At 35.5% G+C, this 9,786-nt stretch overlaps 1 protein-coding gene across 1 annotated transcript; it reads right to left on the reverse strand.

Annotated features, from left to right (window-relative positions):
- Positions 1-6,034: 6,034 nt before the first annotated feature.
- LOC307064984 (small nuclear ribonucleoprotein E-like) lies at positions 6,035-6,338 on the reverse strand (the record flags this gene model as incomplete). Its single annotated transcript, XM_079721706.1, has 1 exon — positions 6,035-6,338. The coding sequence occupies exon 1, from the start codon at positions 6,311-6,313 to the stop codon at positions 6,035-6,037; it is 279 nt and encodes a 92-aa protein (XP_079577832.1). The 5' UTR covers positions 6,314-6,338.
- Positions 6,339-9,786: the final 3,448 nt, after the last annotated feature.

Below are 9,786 nucleotides of genomic sequence, written 5' to 3' on the forward strand. Positions count from 1 at the left end.
GGCAGGAATGTACAGTGGAGAAAGGACAGCCTCTTCAATAAGTGCTGCTGGGAAAACTGGACAGGGACATGTAAAAGTATGAGATTATGTCATTCCCTAACACCATAGACAAAAATAAGCTCAAAATGGATTAAAGACCTAAATGTAAGGCCAGAAACTATCAAACTCTTAGAGGAAAACATAGGCAGAACACTCTATGACATAAATCACAGCAAGATCCTTTTGGACCCACCTCCTAGAGAAATGGAAATAAAAACAAAGATAAACAAATGGGACCTAATGAAACTTCAAAGCTTTTGCACAGCAAAGGAAACCATAAACAAGACCAAAAGACAACCCTCAGAACGGGAGAAAATATTTGCAAATGAAGCAACTGACAAAGGATTAATCTCCAAAATTTATAAACAGCTCATGCAGCTCAATAGCAAAAAACCAAACAAGCCAATCCCAAAATGGGCAGAAGACTTAAATAGGCATTTCTCCAAAGAAGATATACAGACTGCCAACAAACACATGAAAGAATGCTCAACATCATTAATCATTAGAGAAATGCAAATCCAAACTACAATGAGATATCATCTCACACCAGTCAGAATGGCCATCATCAAGAAATCTAGAAACAATAAATGCTGGAGAGGGTGTGGAGAAAAGGGAACACTCTTGCACTACTGGTGGGAATATGAATTGGTACAGCCACTATGGAGAACAGTATGGAGGTTCCTTAAAAAGCTACAAATAGAACTACCATATGATCCAGCAATCCCACTACTAGGCATATACCCTGAGAAAAATCATAATTCAAAAAGAGACATGTACCAAAATGTTCATTGCATCTCTATTCACAATAGCCCAGAGATGGAGACAACCTAAGTGTCCATCATCAGATGAATGGATAAAGAAGATGTGGCACATATATACAATGGAATATTACTCAGCCATAAAAAGAAACGAAACTGAGCTATTTGTAATGAGGTGGATCGACTTAGAGTCTGTCATGCAGAGTGAAGTAACTCAGAAAGAGAAAGACAAATACCGTATGCTAACACATATATATGGAGTGTAAAAAAAAATGTCATGAAGAACCTAGGGGTAAAACAGGAATAAAGACACAGACCTACTGAGAATGGTCTTGAGGATATGGGGAGGGGGAAGGGCAAGCTGTGACAAAGCGAAAGAGAGGCATGGACATATATACACTACCAAACTTAAGGTAGATAGATAGTGGGAAGCAGCTGCATAACACAGGTAGATCAGCTCGGTGCTTTGTGACCGCCTGGGGGGGTGGGATAGGGAGGGTGGGAGGGAGGGAGAGGCAAGAGGGAAGAGATGTGGGAACAGATGTATATGTATGACTGATTTACTTTGTTATAAAGCAGAAACTAATTTAAAAAAAAAAAAAAGAAAAAGAAGCCCTTAGATTGTTAGAAGCACATATCAGGAGAATTTCAATGACTCCGGATTCTTGAACCTTCCCATACGTAAGAAAGCACTAAAATCATTAACTTGAGATGTCTGCTATTTGTGATTAGCTGTAATCTTTTACCAAGATGTATGCTTGACTGCATGTATTCCCTACCCAAAAATTATATATAGACTGGTTTCTGGCTTCTCCAGAAAACTTCTGGAGCAGTTTTCTCAGAGCTGACTGAGTGACTGTTTCCCAGGCTATAGTCCTCAGTAAGACCCTGTATAAAGCTTAAGCTCACAACTCTTATGTTGTGCATCTTTCTTTAAATTGACAACCTACAAACAATTGTATAAAGCATATGAGAGATAATCATCACATGCATATCATGAAAACAAATCTACTCTTGGATATGACCCTGAATCCATTATGTTACATCTATTTTTCCTGTTTCAACACTGGGGCAATTTCTACCTGGGAAAGATTCATGCACCCAAGACATTAAATGAACCTTGTTTTCATACACTAATTGGTCAAGAATCATAGCAGAATGCCTACGAGACTGAAGAGGAAGTTGATTAGTTCCTCTCTTGCTCTCAGTTCTGTATTTAAGTACTGAAGAATTTGGTTCAGTTTTTTTTTTTTTTAACTCTTGGTGTTCAATTTTACCATAGATTATTTAAGTCTATCCTCTGTCATCAACCTTATAATCCTCCACTGTGGAAACTAGGAGTAAGAGGAGGCCTTACTAGAATGAATATGCAGTGACTGTCAGTTTTAAGACTAACAAAAAGAGTTGCATCATCTAATTTGAAAACAAAAACCATGAATCTGTATGCTATCTGGTCTCTTCTTACATTCAGGGATAACATTAAGCCCATAGCTCACTAGGGTTAGCTGAGGCTAAGTATAGCCACACTATCTTTCCTTTACCCACTAGCCTCCCGTGAATAATAAATACCCAGTTCTGCTAGTAACCTTCTCTTTCACATATAAAATATTTTCTCTTTTGCTCCAACTTTTCTTGACTTTTTATCTTTAATGAAAAATAAATAAAGTATAATTATTTAATAGTAATCCAAGGTAGGTAGTTATTAAATTGAGTGAATTGCTTGACCCTTTGTAGGTTTGGATAATTTTTAAAAAAAAAACATGTTGAAACTTGCAGAAACCTTTAACCAATAAAGGATGGAGGAGTGGAGACATCACTGGCATTCAAACGTAAAAATTATGAACTGTAAAAAGAATAAATGAGGCTTAAAAAGGTGTTCGTACAGTGTCTCCAAACAGCATGGAGCCAAATGATTTTAAAAAGATTTATTGTTTATTAAGTAGAGATGCCAATGAATAATAGTTAAGATTTGGAAGATTTTTTTTAAAAAAAAGGGAAGTAAAATTTTACTCTCTTTCTGCAATAATGCTGCATTATTTGGCTGATTTGGGATATTTCTAAAGGCAATTTTTGGTCTTCTGCCTGGTAACAGATAATTTCCTTTAGGTACTATACAGGCACCAAGTGACATTTAAACAGTAACACGACCAAAAAAAAAAAGTAACAGGACATAAAAGTAGAGGTCTTCAAAAACATAATCTATTTATTTGTGTTTCAAAGTATATAAAAATGGAAATGAAAAATATATAGACTTTATATATAGTATTAGATGTTACATCCTATTTAAATATATAGTCGAACAATAATTTTTAGAAAAATTTCTGATAGAAACATGGTCCTACAATTACATAACTACTTTCTTTTGGAGAAGGGCATAACCTATTTTTACTCTCTCCAGAAATTCCTCGCAGTCACTACCAAAACTGCTTGGGTTTCACTTGATAAGGATTTTTTTAAAAGGTGCATTACTAAGAAAGAGTGAGTCACAAGTGGATGAATTTACCTTGAAGGCACAGAAAATTTATACAAAAAAAGACTACAAGAACAATGGAGTCTGGTTTCTTTGATTTCAGAGCTGACTCTCTTATAGCAAGAAAGAGTTTGACCTAAGGATAAGCTGCCTAAGATAAGGTGGAGGAAAAATAAGATGGTGGATACCAGATATCAGGGAAGAAATATGAAAGAACTAAATGTAGCTATGCTCTGCAAATATGCTGTACATTTTTAAAATATACTTTTCCTTAATATACTAGAGGAAAAATTTAGGAAATAAAGTGCCACAGTTTATAAAATTAAGGTTATTTTCCTACATTTAAAATAAGTTGCAGGGGGCTTCCCTGGTGGTACAGTGATTAAGAATCCACCTGCCAATGCAGGGGACACGGGTTTGAGCCCTGGTCCCGGAAGATCCCACATGCCGCAGAGCAACTAAGCCCATGCACCACAACTACTGACCCTGCACTCTAGAGCACACGAGCCACAACTACTGAGCCAGCGTGCCACAATTGCTGAACCCTGCACACCTAGAGCCTGTGCTCCACAACAAGAGAAGCCACCACAATGAAAAGCCCGCGTGCTGCAATGAAGAGTAACTCCACTCCCTGCAAATAGAGAAAGCCTGTGCACAGCAACGAAGACCCAATGCAGACAAAAATAATAAATAAAATAAATATTTTTTTTAAAAGTTGAAAATCAAAAGTATAATTCCGGTTCAACATGCCAACTTTATGGCTGAGTTTCTAAAATTTTCCTAAAATAAGTACAAAAAGTAAATAAGTAAATAGTTGTGATGAGTTTGGTAAAAGGAAGAAACATCACAAGTTGGCTAAAGGTGACTTAATTACTGGCAATTTTTCTACTCCAGTATTCAAATAAAATAAGATTCTAAGTTCTGGGAAATAAAGCTTTGTCTGGTTTTAGATTAAAAGCTTAGAAATGCATGAGAAAAAAAAAGGCAGGAATCTTTCCAAGGAAACCATTAACTTGTTTATTAGACTAATATAACCAGAAATAATTGCTAGGGGAAAACATTGTGCTGGACTGATAGGCAGAGCAAAAGGTTGGGCTTCATCTTAAATTACACTCGTAGTCAGACTCAAATCTATGTGGTGAGACTAGCAGGCAATATTAAAATCATCTACATTCTACTACAAATCTGGTTTCAACCTATGTCTCTTTGTAGCATCCTACATAAATAAGTTTGAATATCTTAAAGACCCAAGAGAGATATGGAAAGGATCTTGTGAAGGGATAAGAAGAAAGTCATGAAATGGGAGGACAACCTGACACTTTCTGGAGGACCCTAATCCATCACAATAAAGTTCAGTGTCAAAAAGATATCAAATTAGTCCCTTGTATCCCCTTTTCTTTTTCTTCTTTTTTTTTCCTATTGCCTTTCTCATCTTCTTGTCCTCTCCATGTCAGCATTAATGTTATTGTCAGCAAAGGAGGATTTCAAAGAGCGCTAAAGCTTTAGAAGTAAATTATACTCAGGTAAATTGAAATTTTTGTTGAATTAACAGCAACAACATCATCATATCATATCATAGTACCTTTATCTTCATCACAGTACTTTACAACATACAATAATTTAATATTTTGTAGTATTTATAGACTCTTCTACCTGTACATTATCTGAGTATCAGAGTAGTATTGCACTGAATGACATAAATAAATAGCTATGTGTGTTTATAAGTGTGTTGTATTAGAAATATCCATACTCAACATGAGGGACAGAAGTTTTTAAATCCTCCATGTGATAACTAATATTTGATATAAAGAGATAGCTATAGCCCAAAGATAAATATCCTGGCATTTTTACATAATAGCTTTCCTTAGTATCCCACTAATTGTTTTAGAGTGTATCTGCTGTTTCCTTATCAATAATATCCCTGGCATGTTATAGGAATCCAATTTCACTATCTCATGCATAAATTATAGGCAACTTGGAATCAGCAAGGCACAATGTTGGACTTAAATAAAGGAAAGTGAGAGAATGTAAGAGATCGTGAGATGGCTAGGCCTTGCGGCTGAATTGTAACGGAGTATACCACTAAATATTTAAAAGAATGAAGTAGATAGAAAAGAGAGAGAATCATCTAAATATCCTTCTGTATATTTCATATGATATATGGGGAGTAGGCTCAACTGAGAGAAAACTGGAATAGCTATTATGATTGTTGTCTCTGTAAAACATTTTGAAAGTTTGCCATTTAGAGTCAGACTTGGTACAAGTCCCCACCTGTTTTACTCTCACAGAAATCTTGATACTTCTTCCATTTGTTGTTTTCTCATCTCAGTAAATGGTATCATCATCCATCAAATTAAAAAAAAAGAAAAGTCACCATTGATTTCTGCCTTTACATCAACCCTCAGAGATAATCTATTACCAAAGTCTGTCAGTTCTACTTTATTGTATAAGTCATTTTTATTGGAGTATAGTTGGTGTTAGTTTCTGCTGTACAGCAAAGTGAATCAGTTAAACTTATACCTATATCCACTCTTTTTTAGATTATTTTCCCATATAGGTATTGGTTAGAGTAATGAGTAGAGTTCCCAGTGCTCTACAGTGTGTTCTTTTTCTTTTTTTTTTAAACAATCCCACAGCATTTATTGTCATCTGGTAATAACTTAAAGGTGAGCAAAACAATATGAATAAATGTTTTAGAACTACACTTCTAACAAAGCACACCTAAAAAACTTGCCTTCTCAACAATTTCTCACTTCATAGATCATTTCTAGTTGGAGACACTTTGGAACAGAGTAATGTTATCTCCCTTTAGCATGATCCGGCACAGTTGTTTTCTTGACTTTGTTTTAGAATGAATCTCTTCTGCATCATCTAATATGAGGTTCATATACTCATCAAAACCAATGATACAGCCCTCTATCCGCATATTCACTTGCTCATAAAGCCACACCTGAATCCGAGATCTATTTTGCAAGTATCTGAAGATGAGATTGATTGGCTGCACCATCACCTTCTGCACCTTCTGGCCCTGGCCCCGGTACGCCATGGTGGAAGCTCACAAAGACCACACTACCCCGCACACTCAGTGTGCTCTTTTTAATTATCTATTTTACATATAGTAGTGTGTATATGTCAATCCCGATCTCCCAATTTATCCCCCCCTTCCCCTTTGGTAACCATAAGTTGGTTTTCTATGTCTGTGACTCTATTTCAGTTTTGTAAATAAGTTCATTTGTACTATTTTTTTTAGATTCCACATATAAGTGATATCATATGATATTTATCTTTTTCTGTCTGACTCTACTTTAAAATATATCTCAAATCTATTTTCTTTTCTTCCTATCCATTACCATCACCCCAGTCCAAGCTCTCCTTGTCTCACTAGGAGTTCAATATTAGCAGATAACCAGTCTTATGTACTCTACTCTTGCCCACAATGATATCATTCTTGTCACAGTAGGATAATTCACTTTTAAAAAAGTAAATCAGCACTCATTAGTCCCCTGACTGAAATTCTCCAATGACCTTCTGCAGCCTGAATAAAAACATTTTCCAAACTACAACTTTCAGTGTCTTGAATGATTTATTTCTACTTATTTCTCCCATTTCTTCTGTTACCTCAGTCTAAGACCACCTGTTTCATTACTTATTTTTGTCCTCTTACTTGAATGTAGGTTTCAAGTTCATAGTAATTGAAACATGTTATGTAATTATATGTACATATATACATAATTTATATATATCTTATACATATTATTGATATATGATAAATGAGCAAATGAATCCATGCAAATCAATTCTCTGCCTTCTCTACAGTTCCTTATGACACTAAGGGACCAGCCACAGTGACTCCAAGGGAAGTGCCTTAAAACTACTTTTCAGTGACAACAACTTGTTCAGCTGGGACTCCAACCCAAAACTCTCCAGGCAAGACTGGACTGTGCTCTGCAATCATTCCACTCTTGTACTTAAGAGTTTTATTATCATAACTGGCCTGGAATATGGCAGAGACTAAGTATCATTCTCTTATTTTAAGAGATGAGGCAACAAATCTAAAAAGCATATTAGCATAAAGTGGTACACTTTTGAAATATGGAGCTAATACATTGTTGAAAGTATATCTATTCATTCATTCCATAGTCATTTATTATCTTACCAGGCTGTTTCAGGTTTTGTGGGGCCTGAGGTATACAAAATTGGGGGTGAGGGATTCCTTTAATAAATACAAAAATTACTTTTTCAAGTTCCACTAAAGAGTGTGACTGTAAGAACACATGTTTAGGGTTTCTTCCTACTGTTTATGCAAATGAGGGGCCTGAAGTTTGAGTGTAATATGCTTGATGGCAAATGGTGATCGGAGAGCCAACAAAACATTGTACCAGTCACTGGAATCAGTCGTGAAAGCTATCCCAGCTCTGAAGGAGGTGGTCAAAGGTGCAGAATTATAATAAATATCAAAATTGCTGGGGTCAAGTTAAGCTCAGTGTGTTTGCAAAGCACTAGGAAAGTGTGGGACAGCTTGGGGAAGACATTATGGAAGAAGGAACATTGTGACTGAGTGGTTTAGGTAAGACTTGCCCTGTCCAGGAAAATGGTCCTGGGAGGGGAGGGGAGAGGATGTTGTTAATGAAAATAAGATACAGCAGTACATCAGACAGGGGCAATAGACTTTGCAAAAGTATTGAGATATAGAAGAGGTTGGTAGACTTGTGAACTGTAAGTGCTTAGGTATCTGAGGAAGAAGCATCAAGCAGTGATGAAATGATAGCAGAGAGCAGACATTGGTACAAAAGAGACTTTCATGTCACACTAAGGAGTCTGTTTTCTCCTAAAAGCCATTGAAGATGTTTAAACAGGGAAATGATGTGAGAAATACAAGTCTTAATAAGATTATTCCTTTGGTAATGTAGAAAATTGGTTGAAGCAGGGCAAGATTGAAAGCAAGGGGAATAGATGAAATGCTATTGTTGTAACCAATGAGGAGGAAAATGATAAAGACCTCGAAATAAAGGGTTGAGAGGATACCTACTTCTGGTTCATGTTTTTCATTCAAAGATAAATAATTTAAAGAATACAAAATGTAGTGGGAATTTTATCTTCATTAATAACAGGAACATTGGTAAATTGAGTATCCTGGATAGCTGTCTCTGATCTGCTCCTACTGTGCCAGCCTTGACAGTTAATTAAACCTCAGTTTTGTAGTCTGAGAGACGGTAGAACTGACCTAGATAATCTTTGAAGTTGCCTTGCAATTCTAAAATTCTATGGACTACACAGTTTTCTCCATTTCTATTATAGAGCTGTTATTTATTGCTCTTTTCTCTAAGTTAGGCAAAGAAAATGAGCTCATTAACTTGGAAGTAATCTTCCAGTTGTGTTGCCTTATATCTAGAATGCCAGGCATTGAGATGGACTTTTTACAAATAGTAATTAAAACTCAGTTATCTTTATTGGAAAAGGTTATTCAAAAGAAGAGTATAATTTACATATAAATTCTAATTTAAAGAGTTAGTTGTGTTTTCTCCTGTGCCATAACAGTAGAAACTGTCTCTCTCCCTTTCAACATATCATATATTATTTATCTTAAAATAGCATAAATTAATGCTTATGTACAGCTAAGCTCCTCAACATCCCATGCTTTTAGTTATAAATTCAGTTTAGGCTGCTTCAAATAATTCTACTAATTAATTCCATCTACAGTTTTGCTGAGGTGCTCCAGTTGTGCACTTGAATCAGAAACCTGTTATCAAGCAAGTGCTTATGCATTATTTACTAAGTGGACACAGGTAAGTAAGCCATTTAAGCCCTCTAACCCACATATACTCAAAATAATGCATTTTATTTTACATATAAGGTGGAAACATATGGATTGAAATTTCATATGGTTGAACGCATTTGACTCCAATGCAGCAATTTCATATGGTTCATCTAATGTGTGAGAGATATTTCATATGGTTTATACTAATATATGAGTTATTAAAAATAATTTCTATTTTCAAGAACATGAATTAATTATAGACATTTTATAGAACATTAAGATATAAAGTACAGGATATACAACCCAAAGCAAAGCAAGCTTCATTGCAAAAAAGTCACATTTTCAAATATACTAGAAGCAAAATCTAAATAGAAAACTGAAATTCTGGACTTGGTGTCCCCTCAACTGAAGGATCACAAGAACTAGAAGCTCTGTATTGAGTTTTTTCAAATTATTTATGGAAGGAAAGGGAAAAGCACACATGTTAATGCTTCTACAGAGGTGACCTGGAACTCCAACTGCAAATTATATGCCTGTGAAACGACCACACTAGAAATATATACTTCACAGGTGGCAGCAATGCCAGATGGAGGAGGAGCCTAGTACATTTAGGAAAATAAACTAAAAATTGTTTTGGGGGACACTTGTTAAAATGCATTAGCAAGATTGGAGGGTTGGAATTGACATGGTATGGTTGTAGGCCTGTTTTATTCTAGTAAGATATTGGGGAAAGTAAAATAAGATAAGAACTTAGGAGCAGA

This window comes from Hyperoodon ampullatus (assembly GCF_949752795.1).
Source record: "Hyperoodon ampullatus genome assembly, chromosome: 16".
Lineage (NCBI taxonomy): Eukaryota > Metazoa > Chordata > Mammalia > Artiodactyla > Ziphiidae > Hyperoodon > Hyperoodon ampullatus.